General features: G+C 39.9%; 1 protein-coding gene across 1 annotated transcript in view; it reads right to left on the bottom strand.

The window, feature by feature from the left end:
• CSMD1 (CUB and Sushi multiple domains 1) overlaps window positions 1-25,161 on the bottom strand; it is a 946,348-nt gene that overhangs the window by 779,759 nt on the left and 141,428 nt on the right. The window contains exon 3 of the mRNA XM_069973446.1: window positions 2,779-2,891. Within this exon, the coding sequence (XP_069829547.1) occupies window positions 2,779-2,891 (113 nt within the window). The remainder of the gene's footprint in view (window positions 1-2,778; window positions 2,892-25,161) is intronic.

Raw genomic sequence — 25,161 nt, 5'->3', positions numbered from 1 at the left:
CGTATATTTTAGGCAGTATTTGGTCCTCAAGTCAGGTCCTCATAGCAACCAAAACCAGGAGTGGATTGAAAACACAGAAAGGATCTGTTCACACAATGTTGAAATTGAGTGGATGGCCGTCATATAACGGTAAATAACGGCCATTATTTCAACAGTCGTTGTTTTAAAATAACAGCAAATATTTGCCATTAAATGACGGCCATCCACTCAATTACAACATTATGTGAACAGAGCCTTTCTGTGTTTTCAATCCACTCCTGGTTTTGGTTGCTATATAGCCTCAAAAATACAGCCTCAAATATACGTAGTGTGAACCCAGCCTAATGAAGTGTTAACCCAGACAAAGAATAGGCTAAAAATCCAATTATTCACTTAAAAATAGGCGCAAGACCCTTTATAAATTCACCCCTTTGACACTTCCCATGATGCCTACTGTGCAAATTTATTTCATGCACAACACTATATATTTATATTTTATTAAAAAATGTGACCAAGATTACCCATGTCAGGTGGAATTGTAAAGATGTTAATGCAGCAAACAGTAAATGGGAAAATGATGATGACAAAGTGTCTTGTCAAGAACTATTAGGTTCAATTAAATTCCCCCTGGACAATTTTGACATCAATAGCTAATGCTCCATTATGATCTCTTGTATCCATTACAAAATATTCTCTTAAAATTTCTACTCTCTTTCTGTATTTACGCTGAATAAAAAGACTTTGACGCTGACACTTTGACACTGAAACATAGCAAATGGTATTGAGTTCCCGTTTACTAATTCAGATATAATATTAAAATATTTGGTACTTTATAAAAAGGCTGTAATAATGGTGAGTTTCTTCATTCTACATTCACAATATATGAGGCTTTTTGGAGGGCAAATAGCAGCATGGTACCAAAAGAAACATATAGAACACAATTTGCAATTCATAAACCAATGCATTAAACTACATGTCAAACACAGCAATCTTTACAAATTACTCCGGGCTGGGGGGCTTTTTCAGCTATGACCGGGGAGGAGGTGGATGAGGGTAACAACATCCCCTTACCTCCCCAATTCCAGCACCGGGTCCTATATGGCGTTGTACCGTTCCACGCTGCCCGGCTGTTTCCTGGTCTCTGTTGCAAGCTTAAGATGTGACGTTTCAAGCCCGCTTAGCCAGTTAGTGGCAGAGGCAGGATCCTGCTCTGCCACTGACTGGCTGAGCGGACTTGAAGCATCACATCTCAAGCCCCTGCAGAGACCAGGAAGCGGCCGGGCAGCGCAGACCGGTGCAACGCCACCCGGGACCTGGGGCTGGAATTGGGGAGGTAAGGGGACGTCGTTGCCCTCATCCACCTCCTCCCCGGTCATAGCCGAAAAAGCCCCCCAGCCCGGAGTACCCGGCTATGCTTACACACAGTATTTTTGCTCTGTATTTTGGTCAGTATTTTTACAACCAAAAGCAGGAGTGGGTTGCAAAACAGGAAAATGTGCCAATCTTTTCATTATAATTTTGCCCTGTCAGTTCCATTCCTGATTTTGGTAACAACAGAAAGAATACTGACCAAAAAACTGACGATAATACTGTGTGTAAACATAGGCTTAAAAACAAGTCTGACAAAGAAGACCCCTCTGTATCACTATGTTGTGGGGGCAACTATAAGAGGTAAATGTCGCTCCACTCTTCAACCCTACACTCACCGCTTACGTGAGCTAAAAATTGATCAATTATGCAATACAATTAGCAAATCGAGTCACAACAACACAGCCACCGATAATTAAGTAATAGTAATAATTCCCAACATCACACACAACATATTCACTGATACCAAGTGCACCCTTGCAGTTAATAGAGTAGGTGCTGTAGTATGCTAACATTACAGAATATACTATAGAAATGCTTCAAGGGAACCAATCATGAGGATTCCAAGCTACAAAAATAATAATATTTAGATTTCTGCAGTGTTTCTACCCTATAAACTGCCTGTGTCTCCCCGAATATGTAGTTTTACTCCTTTCCACACTGTATGCAAATTGACAGTAACTAGTTATGTGGGCAGCATCCCTCCCTCACCTAGTCATGGATCCAGGGCTGTAGTCACTCCCCTCTCTAGGTGTGATTCCCAGGCCAGGAACATGCTACATCATTCGATGGGATTACAGTACGGAGGGGAGTGATTACAGCCTGAGAAACCCCGCCCACATGACTAGTTACTGCTGATTTGCATACAGTGAAGGAAGGAATTCGGGAGGTGAGGCAACAAGCAGTTTATATGGTAGGAAATGCTGCAGCATGCTTCATAACATCATTATTGTAGCTTGGAACCCTAAATCCTCACGATTTAAAATTCATCATGGCAACATGATAAAGCTATTCTAAAGTTTAAGACTGTTAAGATGCAGACCTAGGCTATGTTTCCATACAATGTTTTTGGTCAGTATGTTGCAATCAAAACCAGGAGTGGGATGAAAACCATAGAAACGCTATGTTCACACACTGTTGAAATGTAGTGGATGGCCGCCATTTAATGACAGATAATGGCTGTTGTTTTAAAATAACAGAAATTAAATGGGCCATCCACTCAATTTCAACATGTGTGTGTGAACATAGCCTTTCTGTGTTTTTAACCCACTCCTGGTTTTGGTTGCAAAATACAGAGCAAAAACCTAGCCTTACATAGCCTGATTTATCACTATTCATAAATAAACAACATACATTTTTCTTTTATAGTTTCATTTTTGCATTTTTAAACTTTTTTTTTTCTTTTGAATGCATGAAAATGTAAAGCCTTACCTTCATATACTGCTTTAAATCCTTGTGCGCTTACTGCAAAATCAGTTGTGAACAAAAGCGTGAGAATAGAACCTGTGCTTACTATTGATGATGGAAGCTGGAATCCAGATAACCTAAAAACAGAAGAAAAAAAAAAAACTTTTAATGGGAGGGAAAGATTTTGATTTTAATAAACTTCATCACTATTTTTTTTCCTTTAGTGCAATTTAAATATATAGTCTATGTTCACACAACATATTTTTTATGAAAAAAAATGGCCGTTGTTGTCAATAGTTTGTCAATCATTTGCCATGTTTCCACTAGCAGATTAGCACTTAGATTTGCATGATATAGTGATTTATTGCACGATAATTGGCCCATGTAAAAGGAGCATGACGTACCTTGTACGTCATGGCGGAACAAGGGGCTTCAGAGAAGGATTGCAATGGGAGCGCCTCGGGCCACTCGCCGCACTGACTAATTGAGCATTTAAATGCAGCTGTGAAACCTGTAATGGAACTCGCTGCATCATAATCATTATGATTCAGTGAACTGCATTTTTAAAGTGGATACAGAAGGTTACCCAAATGTAACGGTTTGAAGGACTCACCTGGAAATGATAAATTCAAACAAATATAAACACATCTGGCCCCGCCTTTTTAATGGATTTAAATACTTGTATATGTTAATTTGTGTATTTCATGTTTAAATTAGAACTATTTTTTTTTTTTTAAGAAAACAGTGCAACTAAATAAACGCCATACATAGAGTGTGCTACATTTCTTAATGACTTTATCTTCTATGTTTCTCATGAAGGACTCAATTTTCTCAATAAACAAATTCAATAGTTTGCTAGAAAAACCGTCACAGGCAGCAATTTACATCACAATCATCAGGTGCCCACACAAATATTTATTCCTGGACGATAATCCACCAATGTAAAAGCCCCTTAAAGAGAATATGCCACTAGGTTAATGCTGCCTTTAACAAGGGCAGCATAAACTAGTCACAGAAATGCTAACCAGATCGGTGTATAACCTACATCATTTTGTGCAGCCGTTCTCCTAATATGCAGGAGAATAGGATTCTTGCTGCACCCCCCTCCAGCTACTGATTGACAGTTGACTGTCTATACACAGCATGGATAGATAACTGCCAATCAGCAGCTGGCGGGTGGAGTTTTCTGCTTCTCATGAATATCCAGGACTACTGAGCTCATGCACATAATGGAGAGGACTACTAATTGTCCATGTTATTCAGGAGGAGATCTCTGGATCAGCTGCACAGAACAATGTAAATTATACATCATTGTGCTCAGCTTCTCTGTCACTAGTTTATGCTACCCTGAGATAGGACGGCATAATCCTACTGACAGAGTCTCTTTATGTTTCTGCAGTCAGTATCAGTACTTGCTCCCCTAAGATGACAAAAGACCCCGAAGTGTGTGTGTGTTTGGGGGGGATCATAATCCTGTATAATATTGAATTCAGTTAGCGAATTCAACTCTTATCTTTGCTTTAAAAGCACTTTTCTAATATCTCCCTGCCATTAATTTGGCTGATTATAATGCACAATTGTCCTTTAAGCCCACAGCGGAGTTCAAGTATACAATAAGTAAACTAATGTATTGTCTGAGTATTAATATTAATATCCTAACAGCACTTTAAAAATTAACAGTATATGAAGCACGTATACAGTCATTAAAAGCGTATTATATTTTGAACTCACGAAGCATCCAAAAGATGTAAGGGTTGAACATAAGTAAATATATCTTGACCTATGAAGAGCTGATGGGTCTTATTAGCTTATAATTATCATTATAACAGTTTTGAAGTCATCTCTTTGAAAATAAAGAATATAATTTTAATCCATATGAAGATAAATGTGCAAAATGAAGTGTTATGGTTAGATATAAACTGTGTATGAAGATAGACGCTATGGTATTAAAGTGGTTTACAATACTAATTTCATTATACATGCATTGCAGGATAACATACTTTATGCCCGTCTTTTCGATCTTGCTGTTGGCAACAACGGCCGTACTTTATGCAGAGTGGAACATTGCCTTATCTGCTATTGGATCCCGGCCGGAGCGTATACACATCATATACGCTCCGGCCGGGATCCCATGCAGTCCCGCAAATAACTAACATGGCAGTTTTCTGCAGCCGCAATTCAGTGAATTGCGGACACAGAAAGATCTGTCAGTTCACACAATGAAGCGAGCGGCTCCAGACGCTTGCTTCATTGTGTCCTATGGGGAGTTCTGATGTGGATCAGCGCCCGCATAAGAACACTGCGGCAGGAAAGATTATCCGGACGGTACTTAAGTACCGGCCGGGATGATCTGGGCAGAGACCGTCCGTTCCGTGACGCGGCCGGGTCACAGAACGGCCGGTCTCTTTATGTTGTGTGAACATAGCCTTAACATTCATGGTGAGGGGACTGTACACAATATGAACTACAGCAGAAAATGTTAAAGTGGTACTCTGGAGACAAAAATATAAGTTTAAAATACTACTTTTAATTCTTATTGCTTTGTAATATAACATTATTAAAACAAATAAATAAATATATATTTTTTTATATACATGCAGTGGGTATGGAAAGTATTCAGATCACTTTAAATTTTTCACAATTTGTTTAATTGCAGCCATTTGGTAAGATCAAAAAAGTTCAAATTGCTCATTAATGTATTCTCTGCACCTCCCATCTCGACAGGGAAAAAAAAAAGAAATGTATATATTTTTGAAAATGTGTTAAAGAAGAAAAACTGTACATGCAAAGAAAAAAACACACAAACGGCGCTGTATGTGCAGGTCAAAACACACTTTGGAGAAACATGCATATGTGTGCAAATGCACGCTCACCTGAGTGGGTCGTACACAATTAGGCACGACTCTAATAAGCGCTCTGGATCAACGGGGGATGCTGCCTTCCACCTTCCGATTCTCCAAAGTGGATCCTCGGTGTCAGTCACAATAGTGGTAAACAGAAGAGGTTGGTGGGATTTGTCTGGCGCAACCACCCCTATTGGAACACCGGCCACGTTCCCCTGTAAGTTCTCTGAATGAGGAGAACTCCTGGCACTGGTGTGAAGTCAAATTCAGGCTTTTATTTGATGCAACGCGTTTCAAGGGTGCAATCCCCTCTTCATCAGGCCTGATGAAGAGGGGATTGCACCCTCGAAACGCGTTGCATCAAATAAAAGCCTGAATTTGACTTCACACCAGTGCCAGGAGTTCTCCTCATTCAGAGAAGTTACAGGGGAACGTGGCCGGTGTTCCAATAGGGGTGGTTGCGCCAGACAAATCCCACCAACCTCTTCTGTTTACCACTAAAGAAGAAAAACTGAAATATTCCATGGTCATAAATATTGAGACCCTTTGCTTAGTATTGAGTAGAAACCCCCTCCCTTTTGAGCTAGTACAGCCATGAGTCTTTTTGGGAATAATAAGCTTTTCACACCTGGATTTGAGGATCCTCTGCCATTTTGCCTTGCAGATCCTCTTGAGTTCTTTCAGGTTGGATGGTGAACAATGGTGGACAGTCATTTCCAAGTCTTTCCTGAGATGCTTAATTGGGGTTAGGTCAGGGCTCTGTCTAGGCCAGTCAAGAATGGTCAAAGAGATGTCCTGAAGCTGCTGCTTTGTTATTTTATCTGTGTGCTTAGCGTCATTGTCTTGTTGGAAGATGATTGATGAACCTTCGGCCCAGTGTGGTGAAGGGCTGCAATAATAGCTGACTTTGTGGAACTTTCTCCCATCTCCATACTGCAACTATGGAGCTCAGCCACAGCGATCTTGGGGTTCTTCTTTACCTCTCTCACCAAGATAAAGATGAATGCGGCCAAGTACAGAGAGATCCTGAATGAAAACGTCTTACAGCGAGCTTTGTACCTCAGACTGGGCCAAAGGTTCATCTTACAACAATAAGAAGATTCAGAACATCTCTTTGACCATTCTTAACTGACCTAGCCAGAACCCTGACCTAAACCCAATTGAGCATCTCTGGAGAGACTTGAAAATGGCATCCGTCCACCAACGTTCACCATATAACCTGAGGGAACTGGAGAGGATCTGCAAGGAACAATGGCAGAGGATCCCCAAATCCAGGTGTGAAGAACTTGTTGCATTATTCCCAGGAAGACCCATGGCTGAACTAGCTCAAAAGAGAGGGGGCTTCTACTCAATACTAAGCAAAGGGTCTAAATATTTATGACCATGTGATAATGTTATATTTCAGTTTTTCTTGTTTAATAAATTTGCAATCATATCTTCATTTTTTTTTTTTTTTTTTTGGGGGGGGGTTCTGTCAAGGTGGGGGTACAGAGTGTAAATTAATGAGCAAAAAAAAATAATTTTTTGAAATGGCTGCAATGAAACAAAGAATTAAAAATTTAAAGGGGTCTGGATACGTCCTGAACCCACTGTATGTTCATCCATTGACTGGCAGCAGTAAGGGGCAACACAATCCCTCTGCTGGCACCAACTTTTGCGTTGGGAAGTGCTAAGCCTTGCAGTTCTTGATCCCCTGCCCTGTTCTAGCGCTGCCAAACAGTGTTATTACTATGCAGAGCAAAATTTGTTCCCTCCACCTACTTTACATTCTTATTGTCTTGGGCATCTTACTCCCCACCCCCGTACTATATAACAATACACAGTACACAGAGGAAACAAACCATGCTTTGTATAGAGATAGCAATATTTGGCAGCAGTAGAACAGAGTAGGGGATTGGGAACTGCAAAGCTTACAACCATGAAGTTCCTCACATAAACATTGGTGGCAGCAGAGGGGGTTGTGTGGCCCCTTACTGTTGCTTGTCAACGGAACTGTACATTTTTAAAAATAAAGTTATATTGTATTGTATTTGTAACTTTATTCAGCAATGTTTTAACAAACAAAAAAACATCTCCCAGTCTCCACAGTAACCCTTTAATTTATACAACATAAAATGGGTCTAAAGAAGAAAAGATTCAATTTAATTGGCTGGTAAATACAATATTATAATTTTTCACAGTAATAAATCCCCTTAATGTGCTATAAAGATTGTGCTGTGTTTAAAATACCACATTACAAATGCTTACGCTAAGACTTATCCGTTGGAATAAAGGGATTTCACTCTGACATCTGTTTCAGTGTTACAATGAGAATAAGCAAAGGATTGGAGATGGCTGTAGACAGTGAACTTCATGGAGATTCATGGAGCAGGTGCATATTTCCTTCACATTACTGTAGATGATATATTGGATAAGCTCTATATGGGATTGATCGGGATGTCTTATTTACAGTATATCCATGTTTTTGTTTAATATAATAAACATCTTAAACCCAAATGATCCCAATGACGTGTATTTCCTTTTTCAATCCATGTAAATATGCCCCCCCCCTCGAGGTGTCCTAACACTTCACAGCTGTCCCTGAAGCTTTAGAGGGAAAGAGGGTTACATGTACCATTCTTACCCTATTAATAATTGTAGATTTGCAAATGACACCAAGGTCAGAGTAGCGAGGTAATGGCAAAGAAACAGAAGAAGGCAAGAGGCAAAGCTCAATAACCGGCAACCCATTGTGGGCAGACACACACTATATAGTAGACCAGAGGTCTGGTCCAAGAGCTGATTGGACTAGCCCCTCAGATCCTCAGAACAACACATGAGTATCTAGGGGCTGAATGGGAGGAACACCTGCCAATCAACCCCAGTAAACATCAGCACAGTTGAATTCAACTGTGTTTTCCTGCCTGTAATGGAGGCCCAAGGCCTCCCTGCACCTGGGATGCCATTGGGTATCTATGACGTCGCCCAGCACAGTCTAGTGAGGCGGAGACGTACTCCGGTGCAGACAGGGTGCTGGGCAAGTCCTCTAAAGGTCTGGGGCAACCCTCAAGACCTATGCTGGAGACAGGTCTGGTAAGTTTTTGACAGAAACATTTTGAAATAGGGCTTCAGGAAAAATGAAGTGAATAATCATGGGTCCAGCTTCTGAAACCTTTGGTATCAACCAGGAAATTCATAATTGTTATATATGTAATACATGATTAAACTAAGAGATTTGTAAGTCATTTGTAAAAATGTTTGACATGTTACAGATAGAGTTGATCGAACCTATTACCTAGGCTGAATGCCGGAATTCCAGGTGGTCCTCGAGCACATTCCTCCTTCCGCTTGGACCGGGAAGGCATCAGCAATCTACTGCGGAAGGTTTGGGTATGTTCGAGTTCGATCAAACCTAAGATTTTCCGAGGTTTGATCATCTCTAGTCACAGACCCCAACCAATGATTAGAATAAGCCAAAAAAATGTGTAGTATCAGTCTCCAGCTATCTGTGCTCTACATAGGCTTACAATAGAACTTGTCTACTGCAGCGAGTCAGCGATCACATCAATAACACCTAACAAAAAATCTACAGAACACAGTCTGTCAGTAATTATTGAAAAAAAAACACAACACAAGTTATATGTAATCAGATACAAAAATAGCGGCTATTGACAGGTATAGTACATTGCAATACATGAGTATGTGACCAATCAACTGATGTTCGCTAGACTGCAGTGGAATGACCAGGAGGGGCATGCAGAGGACACAGACAGTGAGCTCTGCACCTGCCCCACACACCTATTAGCCTTAAGACAACCCTAGGCAACTTCAGGAAACTATCCCTTACCTATCCCTTACCTGAGACTGTAGAACACAAAATAAAGACAAGACAGGCAAAAATATCAATGGATGGTTATACAGGCCAGAGTCAAACCTCACAGACAATCTGGCACGGAATCATAATCCAAAAAGAGAAGTCGAAGATACAAGAGCTGAAATCAGAGTAACCAGGTAAAGAGAAACAGAGATATGCAACACAGGGTATGCTTAGTCCGCTCAGGTAAGACAAATAGCCAGCATAGATTATAGGACAAATAAACACTTTATAGGAGGTCAGGAGCCCAGACCAGCACGGGATTGCACCAGGCACACAGAACAGACTGACAAAGTAAAGGGTGAGTGCAAAGGCTGGATGTCAATCACCTAAGCAAAACAAAGGTTAACTATTAAATGACCAGAGGGAACTGAGCAGAGAGGAGATAAGTGTGGTGCACAATCAATGACCAGGGCAGAGGGAATTGAGCTGCGTTCAGTGTTCGGACTGGTGCAAAGGAAACAGAATGTAAATACAAAATCAAGAGCACAGTCTCCGCCATGTACCATGAGCTGAGGACTACACGGCGCGAGCATGAAACTGTATTTTCAAGATAACATTGCACGCCATTGAAGTGTGCACATAGTATAGAGTAACTGTTGTTATTAATTACAGCCTTCTCAATAATGAACATGCTCATTATCAGTGTAAACTTTATTATATTTATTTAACGTCAGTGTAAACAGTTTATCATTATACTTATTTAACATGAGTGTAAACTGTTTATTATCATACATATTTAGGCTGGGTTCACACTACGTATATTTCAGTCAGTATTGTGGTCCTCATGTTGCAACCAAAACCAGGAGTGGATTAAAAACACAGAAAGGCTCTGTTCACACAATGTTAAAAAATTGAGTGGATGGCCGCCATTTAATGGCAAATATTTGCTGTTATTTTAGAACAACGGCTGTTGTATTGAAATAATGGCCGTTATTTACTGTTATATGGCGGCCATCCACTCAATTTCACCATTGTGTGAACAAATCCTTTCTGTGTTTTTCATCCACTCCTGGTTTTGGTTGCAATATGAGGACCACAATACTGACTGAAATATACGTAGTGTAAACCCAGCCTTAACGTCACTGTATACTGTTTATTATTATACTTATTTAATGTCAATGTTAACTGTTTAATATTATACTTATTTAAGGTCAGTGTATACGGTTTATTATTATATTTATTTAACATCAGTGTAAACTGTTCTTTATTACACAAATTTAACGTCAGTGTAAACTGTTTATTATACTTTTTTAACGTCAGTGTAAACTGTTCATTATTACCTATAAGGACCCAATTACACCAACAGATTATCTTTTTTAAGCCAAAGCCAGGAATTGATTTGAAAAGAGGAGAAATCTCAGTCTTTCCTTTATGACCTGTTCTGTGTTTATAGTCCATTCCTGGCTTTGGCCCTAATTTTACGTCAGTGTAAACTGTTTATTATACTTATTTAATGTCAGTGTAAACTGTTTATTGAACTTATTTAACCTCAGTGTAAACTGTTTATTATTATACTTATTTAATGTCAGTGTAAACTGTTTATTGAACTTATTTAACCTCAGTGTAAACTGTTTATTATTATACTTATTTAATGTCAGTGTAAACTGTTTATTTGTAAATTTTTTTTTGCACTCGCACATTTGGAATTGACTTTACATTTTAACGGAGCATGATATTAATGCACTCTGCTCCAACTGCAACGGTTTATAGTAAACGAGCAGATCTTATCATTTTGTTTTCAAGCTGTAATTCCGTCATGTAAAACATGATGGCAGTATCCAGCCAGTATTTATGCAGAATGAATCACATGAACTTTCCTAAATGGCATTTTGCTACGCAAGTATGAAAAAAAAAAGAATCTTTTTTTCCACTGATTGCAGGATTTCATTATGTATTCTTCACAGGCCTAGAAATGTATTAAGCATTATAAGTTTCTGGAGTTTGCAATTGCCGGAGGACAATTAGGTAAAAAATGTAAATAATTGTTTGGCAGTAGCATACTCAGCTGGCTAACTAGAACTGTGAAAAGTCATTAAGAATTGTGTTAGTTCTCCCTCCAGTGCAGCAAAATCAATGAATTTGAGTCATTTAATGTTACCTATTATGCACTAATGTAGAAGGAAGTAATTAATAAATAGAACATTGGGTAATAATGCTCTAACAGGGAGGTGACAAATGATGTTCATAATTTTAAGTTATCTTATTATAAGAGCAAAACAAACAGCGCAAGGCTTCAGTATATTCCAATAACAAAGTGTTGTTATCTTTTTACAATTAGCTTTCTGAGTTTAATGATTAGTGGCTTAATTACTTCTGCTTTTACATTTCTTCTCCCAGACAGAATTGTAATCGTGTATGAAATAATGTCTTACTTAGATGTTGTTCAGTGCCCATATGTTCTCTTTTTAAGTCGGAATGGTACATTTGCTTCAAATTATTTTTCTTTCTGTGAACTATTTCTCGTTTGCATATGAAGGCTTTTCATGTAAATGCTAACAGGCTGGAAACATAAAAAATAATTTAAAGACGTACAATGCATTGGCTTGCTTGTGTGAGATTCTTTGTCATATCTTTGTTGTGGCTTCTGTTTGTCAAGATATTGATGAGGCCACCTTTACCTTTCTTTGAATTTAGAGGAGTATTTTTCATGCATTGTACATGCTAGCAAGATACCTGACAGCTGCAATGTAAATAACAACCACTAGGGGGCCACACAGAGATCTATAGATTACACACATCACAATATCTTGCTATGCTGCTGTAATATAGATGGGTCCCTCTGGCTTTTCTTGAATTTAGGAAGAATTACAATTTCTCATGGTTAAAATTCAATACAATATTGAATCATGTCTGCAAAACTCTTAACAGGCTGCAATTGACATGACAAGCAGTGTGTAGTTTTCACACGCGCATGCACAGTACTGGAGTGCTTGCCACCTTTATTAAGTCAAGGTAAAAGAGTGTGTCAGGATGTTGGTTGGTGAAACATAAAGTATTATATGAATCACCACTGCATATATTTTTTTTCAGGCAGGTGGGAGAGTGAATGTCCAGTAAGCACAAATTCACAAAGTACTCTCTGCATCATAGTACTGTCTCTATAGGAGGGGGGAGTACTGTCACTATAGCAGGAGGGAGTCTGGCAATATACAGAAGTCACAGCTCCTACAGCTCCTGTAGTAGAATATTTACTGTCATATCAAACATCTATCCTCCATTTAATAATTAATATGATTGTAAATCAAGTAATTTACCAAAAGGGATTCCTTACCCTAGAAAAACTGCTCAAAAGTCTTGGCCACTAGGTCTCTAGGGGGATTGTCTATACAAGGTAAAGACTTCTGGGTTATTTCAGCATCAGTAGTGCTTACTGTAACCCTTTGCTTGCTTTTCTGCTGCTGTTTCTTTCCTTTTTGCTCATATAGCACATTGCAAACCCAGTCCATCAGTAACTCATTCTCTTCCATATGCAATCTATAGGAGTAAACTATATAAATATCCCCCCAACAGTGCAACCTGTTCAGTATTTGCTGCTAATCTAAGCTCAGGGAGACCAGAGACAAAACAATCAAATTGAGTACTCCCTGAAGAGTCTCCATTGACACATTTTGTTGGTCTGTTTTTCATTGCCCCTGTTAGCCAGAATCCTACCACACACTGATGAGGGGCAACTACCCTGAAACGGCTGTCTGTGGATGGATGCCTGCCTTGGTAAACCCTTGTCATGTCACAATACTCACCATAGAGTTAGACTTTGACACAAAAGGGGGCCACCCTGGTATTTCCCTATTTATGTTCCAATGCTCACAACATATTGGGACATAAGGGGACATAAGGAGCTACATATTAGAGTGGTTTGGTGATCTCCCCACTGGGAGTCACCCTCTTGGCAATAGGCTTTCCTCCCCTGGAGGGATATGTGGCTATTCCTGTGTGTTGAGACTTGTAATTGAGGCTCCACAGACCCCCTCTTCTGCATATTTGATGCTAATCTGCTGCAATTCTTGTATTTTTGCTTACAAAGCTCCTTGCAAACCAAGTGGACCAGTAGTCCTTTAGCCACACAAACAAACACACACAAACACAAACAAATGCATTTTCATCCGAGTTGTGACCTCATCACGGGGGGGGGGTCCCAGCGGGGGTCCCAAGGCTTGTCCTGCAGCTCACTGCGGGGCACAGAGAGATGTAAATTTGTGATCTAATTTCCCCTGGCAGATTTAAAAAATGGCTGGACTAGCCTCCTATTACGCATCAGCTTCAAAGAGGAATGTATGTCTCTTAACTTTCTCCTCTGCGCCATTCCAATGCTGTTAGCAGTGTAATGCTCAGTCCGTTAGGAGCACTGCCCCACCCCTAGAGTGGGAGCCAGCCCACCCTCCCCGCCTACGCTCTGTGGGCGGGGGAGCGCTCCTAACGTACGGAGCATTATACTGCTAACAGCATGGGAATGGCGCAGAGGAGGAATGTAAGAGACATTCTGTTCGCCTTAGCTCCCCATGCACTATAGGTGGCTAGTTCCCCTTTAACTTAACTATATTATTGTGCAAGGGATGTACATTAGAAGGGTTTCAGTTCATTGAATGCCGTCAATAATCTTTCTATTGTTAGAAACACATACGGCATAGGCATGTTAGATGAACTCCAAGAGCATTTTTTTTTTTACTATGATTATAGACAGTTCAGTTATTATAATAAGGTAAGACATTGATTTTCTTTCTGAACAAGTGACAAAACATGAGCTGCATGGTTTTCCCTTTTTGGTGACAGATGTGGATTTCCAGTTCTTGGCATTTCAACAAATATTTTTTTCGCCAGCTTTATCAAGTGGGAATTGTGAATTTTTCACTTTAGGGAAATTTGGCAAGATTGATGTATTTTGCTTGCTGTGAAAGTAATGTCTTCAAGATGGCAATATTGGTCTTTTTAAACTACAATGGTCATATTACAGCTATGATTTAGGCTGGGTTCACACTATGTATATTTGAGGCTGTATTTGGTCCTCATGTCAGGTCCTCATAGCAACCAAAACCAGGAGTGGATTGAAAACACAGAAAGGATCTGTTCACACAATGTTGAAATTGAGTGGATGGCCGCCATATAACAGTAAATAACGGCCATTATTTCAATACCACAGCCGTTGTTTTAAAATAACAGCAAATATTTGCCATTAAATGGCGGCCATCCACTCAATTACAACATTATGTGAACAGAGCCTTTCTGTGTTTTCAATCCACTCCTGGTTTTGGTTGCTATACAGCCTCACAAATACAGCCTCAAATATACATAGTGTGAACCCAGCCAAAAACTGCACATTGCATTTAGTGTGTTGGGTGCACAAAGGGAACCTAGAAGAGAATTACAGCTCAAAATTGCATTCAGTATGAATAAATTACTTTATCCAATCCCCTTTGGAACGACAATATATTTAATGTATTCTTAACATATACTTGGTAAGTGTTTTTTGTTTTTACTTTTTCCCGATATGTGTGTGTAACAGTTATTAAATAATCAACATTTTTTGATATGTAAAATGATCTGTCACAGATCAGGGAGTTGCTCCTTGTGTACCTGAAGTTGACCATCCATGCAACCACAAAAAATAAAAAAGCAAAAAAACAATGCAATGATTTGCAAATCTCAAAGGCCCATATGTTGTTCACAATATTTCATATTTCAGATGTTGTAATGAGACACTTCATCATCTAGCTGAATTAGTACTTAATGTTACTGTTTATCCTCATCTCAGTTAGGTTTTTAGTATTACGGTATTAGGCTATGTTCAGACGCAGTAAGAGACTGGCCGTCTGGTAGAGGATGATGTTAAGCGCCGCTGAGTTCTGATGCGGGCGCATCCATGCACGTCCGCATCAGAACTCCCCACTGCACCCAATGGAGCGTGCGGCCGGAGGCGCACGCTGCATTGTGTGCACTGACAGGGTGCCACTGAATAGTGGCCGCAAAAAAATGACATGTCAGTTTCTGGTGGCGCCGCTAGGGATCCCAGCTGGAGTTTATACTATGTGTATATACTCTGGCCGGGATTCCCTTAGTCTTCAGCACAACGTACAGTAAGTTCCGTAGTAATCACAGCCGTTGCAACAATGGCCATGATTACTGGGGAACTTATGTTGTGTGAACATGACCTTAGGCCAGGGGCGTAACTACCACTATAGCAGCCATAGCAGCTGCTATGGGGCCCGCACATCAGGGGCCTGCTCCTGCAATACACTGGGTCCCCTGAACTGTCATCATTTGCAGCACATGGTGGCCTCCTGAGTTTTGCAGGCTGTGGCTGCTGGAGAGGATGCTGGCAGAGGGATGCTCAGTGTCCCTCAGTGCCCATCATCCTCTCCTGCAGCCACAGCCCGCACAGCTCTGGGAGTCGGGTTGTGACATCCCCATGTTATCCAGGAAGTGACATCACCATGTTATCCAGGAAGTGACATCACCATTTTATCCAGGAAGTGAAGCCTTGATGCAGTAGTAAGTGCGAGGAAAAAAACACATTATAAACATTTCCCGTAATAAGTGTATATTGTTAATTTGTTAATTTGTTAACTTTTGGGGGGGGCAATACGATACTTTAATTAACATTTTTGCCAGACTTCTCCCTTAACAGTTTAGTAGTCAGTTGGGGGGCCCTATCAAAGGTTTGCTATGGAGCCCAGCCATTTCTAGTTACGCCCCAGCTTTAGGCTGTAAAAAGTTGGTTGAAATCAGGTGCTTGCACAAATATTTGGAGACTTTTTGACATCTGTTCTGCCCCCATGGCATAATAACCCCCCCCCCCCCCCCTATTATGTCCAGTATTTTACAGAACAACAGCTTGAAACAGCTTTAGTGCAAAATATAATAGAAATATAGTATTATAAAGTATTATACAAAATATAATATTGCTCATAGGTTCTAGTGCAAAAATATAACAACACTTTTCAGACAGATTCTTGAAGTAGAAGTTAGTAGAAAGAAGGACTTGTTTGCAAGGGTAGTGTAGGGGCCAGACAGTTCACTTTTGCTTTACTGAGGATCAGTCCCTCTTCCTTTCCTTTGAGGGTGACTGTCCTTACTGAAGATTGCAAAGGTGTTTCCTGGTTACCCTACTGCTAATATCTAGCAGCACATAACTGCAGTTAGTCTCTCTCTGAAACTAGAACTCACTCCTTACTCCTAACTGGAGTATAACTAACTATCTGACAGGAAGCCACTATCTTATATAGGGTCATGTGACAGGAAGTGTAGGTGAGAGAGAGTGTAGTGTACACAGTGTAGACACAGTTAGGCAAAACAAACAAACAAGGCTAAACCAATGTATACAGTTTATAGATTCTGGTACAGCATCCCTATAGTGCACTTTAGTCTTGAGGAGAAAGGTCCACACCTCTGACACCAGGGCTGTGTGCTGGATAGCTATGCCTTCGTGTAAATGTTACTATAAGTACGGCCATTGTTGCTGATTTAAACAAAGGCCATACTGTTACGAAAATATACATTGCGTGAACATAGCCTCAGGGTGTATGTAATGTTAGTGCCTAGGGCAGCAGAAGCTGCCCCCTCTGTCCATGTCAGGAACTGTCCTGAGCAAGAGAGGTTTTCTTTGGGGATTTGCTGCTGCTCTGGACAGTTCCTGACATGGACAGAGGTGGCAGCAGAGAGCACTGTGTCAGACTGTAAAAAAATACACCACTTCCACCAGGACATACAGCATCTGACAAGTACTGGTAAGTTTCAGTGTATTAGAAAGAAGCCATTTACAAATCAAAAATCACTTTTTGCCACTAGTTTATTTAAAACACTTTTTTTCCCTCGGAAGTACTCCTTTAACGTATGAAACGAGTGAGAGCGGTTCGGCCGGCACCAGCTGATGTAGACACAGATAAGGACTGAGGACTAGGGGATATGCAGTAATTGAGCGGTGTAGACAAACCACAGCAGATCGGGGTGCAAGGAACAGTACAGTCATGAATATCGAAGTGTGGAGAAAAAGAATTCCGCACTCACCGCTCAGGAAAGTAGTGGATTTATTGGTTCATACACCGACGGCTTTAGCTGGGAGGGGGAAGATGTTAAGCAGGTGTACTCATGGCAGCTACCTTCCTGACCGGTGAGTGCGGAATTCTTTCTCTCCACACTACGATACTCCTTTAACGTATACCGTAGTAACACCTTCTTTATATAGAGGTCCCGCAGCGGCTTATGCATTATAAAGTTAATGCAGAATTTAATTGCGAATATATATATATATATATATATATATATATATATATATATTGTATATATATATATATATATATATTAAGTGGTGCCTTGGATTACATGCACAATTCGTTCCGGCACCGTGCTTGTAATCCAAATCCACTCTTAAACCAAAGCAAATTTTACCATAAGAAATCCCTGAAATGCAGACAATCGGTTCCATGCCCCTAAATAATGATTTTTTTTTATTCTGAATAACATGAAGAACAGGTAAAACAATAGAAAACATCTGAATATGTGATACTATAAGGTACAGTACAGTATAGCACTCAGCATGTGGAGTATAATGTATAATAAGTGCATAAGAATAAAAATAAAAAAACAGCAGTTTGTAGATACAGGAAGAAACTGCAGATCCCCATAACGTAGTAGTGTAGTACAATAGGCTGAAATAGAAAAGCAGGGCTGCTGTCAGAGGTCTGTGTGGTTCAGCATGGACCAGAAAGAGAGAATCACAGAGCTATGCAGGAGGACAGTGACAGAAACTTCTTTATACAGCAGTGTGTGAGTGTAAGTGCAGGCATATTATAGCAGGAATGGAGAGGATGGGAAACACAAGGACTAACAGACTGCAGGGAGCATGAAGGAATGAGCAGGGCAGATGTGGGCACATACATGCAGCACTCTCTGTCTGGGGAGAAAGGGGTTACAGCTATGGAGAGATTACCTCCACAGTCCTGTCCCCTAATGTAAGCCCCAGCCTGAAGTGGATCTGCAATGATTTGGAAGGTGAGGGAGACTTCCTGGTTCAGAGTACAGGGCTGTAGACCCCGCTATGCAGAACATACCCCCCCCCCCACTCTCCCTCCAGCCCAGTACAGGGAGCTCTTAAATCAAAGCAATGCTCTTAATCTAAGTTACAATTTTAAAAGACTGTGACCTCTTCTTGCAAAACTCTTAATCTAAGTTACTCTTAAACCAAGTTACCACTGTATATAAAATTTACAGTATTAGCGCTGAAATTATACAATGAGTGGAAGATATGACTTTATGTTAAAAATAATACTTGTCAGAAAGCTCCCCATCCCCCTCTAGGAGTTATGCAATGCGTCTGCTGTGTATTACACACCACATGCATTTTCAGTCTCATGCAAACACCATACTTAGTCTAGTGGTTAATAAGTAATTTTTTTGGTGATCAAAAACAATTTAAGAATTAATACTGAAATCTCCAGGCAGTCTAAGGTAGCAAAGCGGTTAAAGCCGGGGAATTCCTCATCCGCTCTATTTCTTCAGTTATTGTTGTATAGGGCATATAGCTAACACATTTATAGGACAATGAAAACACATACTATATGTTATATAAATACCATGCAATAAATTATACATAGATGTCAGAGCAGGCAAATATTGTACTGCATAATGTTACTGTGTACGAGCCGCAATGCCAGATGCCTCAGTGCAATAAAGTAATATAGCTGAAGGAGTAAAGACCAGGCTGCCAAGACCTTGCATGTATAATCACAGGAAGAGCACAACATTTTGGAATGTTAATAAGCCTAAATGCCCTCAGGTTTGTAATGTTATGTGCATATTCCTCTATAATATAAGGCAAAGAAATTAGAAGACCCAGCCAACCAGAAGGCAAAATGACAATAGGATAATGTTTAGTTTTCAAAAGATTTATTTATTGAATTAATATAATTGTGTTCAACCAGCTCTCAGGGTAGACGGTACAAGTGCCCTCCAATATAATACTCAAGCATTTCATTACTTAAGTGCAATTTAGCAAATATTTTAAACATACTTCATGTTTTAGAATTGCCATACAAAGTCTTAGAACAGACCACAGTTAAAAAAATTCTGCTATGCATTTATATATTTCCATGTTTTCTATTATTTTTAGGGTGTACATCAGAGGTTCCACTATTGCAGACTCCAGGGACCTCTTAAAACAGTTTAGCCACCTTTAATAAACTTTTTAGTAAACTATTATAACCCCTTAAGGATCGGGCTAATTTTAGTTTTTTCACATTCCTCTTTTCCTTATGTTGAAAAGGCCATAGCGCTTGCATTCTTTCAACTACATGAGCCCTTATTTTTTGGCTTATTGGACTGTGTGAGGTGACATTTTTTTGCGCCATTATCTGCACTTTCCATCAGTAGCTTGCTTGTGTATATGCGACTTTTTGTTAACTTTTATTAAAATTTTTCTAAAAATGATGTGACCAAAAATCAACCATTTTGCACTTTGGTGGAATTTTGTGCTTATGTCGTTTATCATGCCAAATCAGGAATACAATAATTTGATATCTTGGGTGATTCCTCACGAGGCGATAGCAACATTTTAAAAACGTATTTATTTTTATTTATGAAATGATGAAGTATGCCAGCCACAGCAGGCTTTAGGACCATGTGGAGTCCCGGCTTGTGTAGGGCGCAGGTGTCCAGTGAACCACAGATTAGAGCGGTTGTTTCATAGAAGGGATAGAACCGCTCTAATCTGTGGTTCACTGGACATCTGCGCCCTACACAAGCCGGGACTCCACATGGTCCTAAAGCCTGCTGTGGCTGGCATACTTCATCATTTATTGTACGACTCCCTTGGACGTACCCCGGCAGGAGCTGCGGTGTTCTATCTACTATGCCTGACATAGAGTTGTGCCTATAATCTAGCACAACCCTACTAGGTGAGTGCAACACTTTTTTCCCCTGTGTCTGTTACTCTTACCATCTTTTACCGCACCAGGAGGCGCCCCCACTCCTTTCCCCTCTTTTCTCCTCTCCATATTTATGAAATGGGAAAAGGGGGGTTATTTAAGAAAAAAAAAAAATTTAACAAGGGCTGGGTTCACACTATGTTTTTGCTATTTTTTTTCATCCTTTTTATGCAAAAAAAATGATTAAAAACAGATGTAAAGGGATCTGTTTTTCCATTGACTTCCAATATAAAAAAAGGATCAAAAAGGATGTTTTTTTTTTTAACGGACACGAAAATGAGGTCGACTACATTTTTGTGTATGTTAAAAAAAAAAACACAGATCATTTTGATCCTTTTTTTATAATGGAATTTAATGGAAAAACGTATCAAAACGGATGCACACACATGCATCTGTTTTTTCCATCTGTTTTTTTTTTTTTTTCCAAAAACGGATGGAAACAAAACGAATTGCAAAAATGTAGTGTGAACCCAGCCTAACTAGACGTCCCCTTGGGACCCCTTGGGTAAATATGCAGTACATATTTACTGCATAGATCCATGAGATCGGTAAGATCGGTAACGATGTCCTTGCAGCCCTTGTTAAACGATTATCGGGCCGTGTAATAGGCCCAGTAAACAAGCGCCGATCTAGCAGATCTGTGCGCATTTACAGTTATCGGACCCGTCTAATAGTACCCTAAGGAGATAAAGCCCAGGGGGCAATCCCTTGGGCTGCAAAAGCCCAGTAATATCCATTCAATTTAAACAGAGGGGGGGGGGGTGCACATTCAAGCATAACAGGGTCTGAACATTGCAAGGCTTTTGCAGCCCAGAGTATTGGCCCGTTGGCTTTATTTTCCAATTTGCATAAAACATTGAAAGCTTATATCTCAGCACTGGAGCGACAGACTGAAATAAAAGTTATATCTCCTAAATTAGGGCGGGAAGCCCTATCACACGTTGTCTTTACTAGAGTTAGCAAAACACTGATAGTTCTGCTTTAATTAAGTTATGTTTGTTGCCCACAGCTGCTGTGTTTATTTGAATCTCTGAACAAGCAGTGACAACTTCTTTTTCTTCTTATTGACATGAACTGTCAAGTAGTACCCTGGTCTAACCGAAAGATCACTGATGTTCTGATCTCATTTTCAAGAGTATATATAGGCACATGGGGGCCATATACACTACTGAGTTATATTAAGCGTTATTGGAATAAAATTCCCACAGATTGAATCCACTCGTGATTTCAGTTTTTGTTTCTTTTACTTTGATTTATGTTGTCATGATTTTCCATTGAGTATAGATATGTGATTTTGTTATCAAAGAATTACATAATCTATATGAGTAAAGATTTTCAACTTCAATTGTTCATAGAAATCTCTTGTGTGATTGAATTATTCTCTTGAATATTCTGAACATATATCAAGGTCATTATAAACTAATAGTCAATCAAGTAAACAATAAGCAGGTTCAAACATAAATTCAACTATGTAAAAAGATCATGCTACTATAGATATAGTGCTAGGCCAACTTGTTTTACACACCTTGTTCACTGCTTGGCTAGATTGCCCTATACACAGTGGCATAGCTATCATGAAGGCAGACAGTGCAGCTGCTACGGGGCCTGTGCAGTAAGGGGGGCTGAAAAAGCATGGTTTATTCATGGTATGTTCATCTGTACTAGTGTTATCACATTCCGAGGTAAGGCCATGTTTACATGGCTTGAGACACGGGTCATGAAACTGCCAGTGTCAGAGAAGATCGTCTCGGCAGGTACTGCAGTACTGATGATCTTCACTGCCGCTGAATCGGCCTGTATCCGAATTCCCCGCTGCACGCTGCATTGTGTGCACTGACAGGTTCTCTGAGGCCGCTTTTCAGTAAATAGCGGCCGCAGAAAACTGACATGTCAGTTTTTTCTGGCGCCGCTAGGGATCTCAGCCAGAGTGTATACTATGTGTATACACTATGGCCGGGATTCCCTTAGCCTGCAGAACTACGTAAGTTCCATAGTAATCACGGCCGTTGTTGCAAACTGGCAACAAAGGTCGGGATTACTACGGAATTTACATAGTGGGAACACAGCCTAAATGTATGTGTCTAGTTTATCTGTATATATGTTAATGGTGTCTGTGTGTGTATATATGTGCATGAGTGTGTTTATATATGTGTGTCATTGTTTGTGTTCAGGAGTTGGTAACCACCATAGGACATGTATGGGGCGGGGGTGGGTTGTACAGGATCCATGATACTTTCTAACATCACTATTAGGTTTGCTGCAAAGAACAGCAGATTTGTTGGGGCTACAAATGTTGCTGTAAAGCTGGTTTTATGTCACTGTATGTTCACACAACGTTTTTTCAGCTCCATTTAAAATCACGTCCGTCATTTTGAGTCTGAAATAACGGAAGTCATTTAGCTGTCTGGCCTCCCCTTAGTGCCATGACTGGTGTTTGTGCATTATTCTAGTTTGGGTTACTATTTGCCCTATGGGTGCGGCTTAACCAAAAAGACCATTAAATTTAATAGCAAAAACTGAGAAAGAACAGTGACGAAAGAAAAACTGTGTGTAAACAACGTCCGCTGTTTGCAAAAGACGTCCTAAAATAATGATCTTGTTCATTATTTTGACGTCTGCGGTAAAAATGTCCATTATTCAATGCATTGTGCGCATTGGATGTCCGTCTTCCCATTGACTTCAATGCATTGCCATTGCAGTCAGTTAAATTGTGCCAAAAACGGACGTTTTTTAAAATATCAAAATTGGACTCCTTTTCCTTTTTTTTTTTTTGACGTTGTGTGAACATTGCCTATGGGTGTCTCTATCCTTTGAATTATGACTTTCATAGTTGGATGTATTATGACCTTTTCAATGTGGTAACTGATCAATATATTTACGTTAAACACTGATTAATATCTACAAAAGCAACAAAACATTGAAAATCATGCATAGCTTGTTTCTGAGCGCTTTAGTGTACAAGGCATAGCCAAACAACAGTTGTGCTGTATTTAAAAGTGTGGATAAGGCTTATAAAACTTAGAACGGATTAGAGCAGCATTTGTTGCTGCCAGAGAAATGATTATGAGTCTCTTTGTAAGATTAACATACCATTTAACATGCATAAAAGAACAGAATATTGGATTTAACCTTCTTTTTGCCATAGGTGACTGCAATGCAGATATAAAGCACTGCACTTTGTATCTGTAATGGCGCATGGCACGAGAAATGTAGAGAAGAGGCACCAACGTCTGGCATATTCCTTACTATTATATCAGCCCCTGGGAATATAACATAGACATATTAACTAATATTATATAAGACATCTCTACACAAACAATAATGGATATATAGGTATCAGTGTTGTCATCATTGTTTCAGCTTGATAGCGACATACAAGTAGATGGGCTTATCGATTTACATACTACATACATTATTCTTTGGTATTATTGCGATCACTGAAAATGTTTTTTTTTTTCTTGTTTAAAGGGGAAATATGAGCAGGTTCGACGAATGTAACCTTCTCATATTTCCTTATTGCGCAGGAGATGGGGAAGAGGAAGTTATGTCTCTCACCTTCATCCTTGGTGCCGTTCTGGTGCAGTTAGTCATTCACTCCACTGTCCGGTAAGACCGTTTGGAGCACTGGAGTGCAATAAAGTGCACTGCCCTGCCTCAATAGCATTGATCCGCCCCCACTAATGATTATCAATTGAGCGGGCCAGATCATCTTTGGGGGGTGGGGCAATGCTCCTAATGGCGCCAGGGATGAAGGTAAGAGGCATAACTTCCTCCTTGGCACCTTCTGGGTCTATAGGGGGCTATCAGCTGGTTAGATTTATCTAGCCAGCTGATAGTTCCCCTTTAGGTGTTATCTCATATTTTACTGTATTTTTACTAAATGGTGAAATTTCTGTTATATCCTATATTATTCATGTGTTAAAAATATGACACAGCTGTTTATCCTATCTAATGATTTTGCCTCTTGGCTCCTCTGAACCACGATAATTTACTTTATAACTGAATGACTGTGTCATATGAGACAAACCTGTTGCTATGTAGTGCAATTATGAAGGAGCAATGGCAAAGAAGGGAAAATACAGCACGGCTTTGGGTCTAATAGGTGTAAATTTATCTGTTAACAAACGTTCATCCTAAATGTCAAAATAAAATGTTGATATAAAATGTCAAGATAACATATATTCTACTTTATGTCAATATTCATTTTGACATTTACGATGAACATTAGTAAATAGATACTTTGACATCTATTAGATGTCACGCCGTCTTTCACCTTATTTGCCATCACTCATACTGTAAATGCATTTTGAGATTATATCTACAGTATATAGAAAAACTCAATGTCATGTTTCTGGCACCAGTCCATGAATATGAAACCCTTGTGGCATGGAGCATTGCCCTGCTGTGGGTGGGCTTCTGCCATGGACTAAATAGCTGCCCCAAAGCTTAAAGGGATACTCTACTTAAGAAAATTTAATCCTGCTGAATACCTACCCATAATCTAAGTTTGTTTGTAAGAGATCTCTATTACATGAATTGGGCCGTTTGTATGCAGCACATCCTGATTTTACCCTGAAGCTGTTGAAAACCCTAGCTTCCTGGTCTTTAGTTTTCTCTCCTCCCCCTCCCTTCTGAGACCAAAGTCATATGATCTGTCTCTTCTGTTGTCAGGAAAGCTGTAACACTGCCTACCACTGACATCACACCAATCAGTGAGCACCTGGCTAAGGAGAGTGGAGCCAAAAGAACAGTAACAGCCTCCTGAGCATTAAAGGGTAAAGGAAACACAGTT

Source organism: Dendropsophus ebraccatus, chromosome 6 (assembly GCF_027789765.1).
Source record: "Dendropsophus ebraccatus isolate aDenEbr1 chromosome 6, aDenEbr1.pat, whole genome shotgun sequence".
In the NCBI taxonomy this organism is placed as follows: domain Eukaryota; kingdom Metazoa; phylum Chordata; class Amphibia; order Anura; family Hylidae; genus Dendropsophus; species Dendropsophus ebraccatus.
This window is presented reverse-complemented; position numbering and strand designations above follow the sequence as displayed.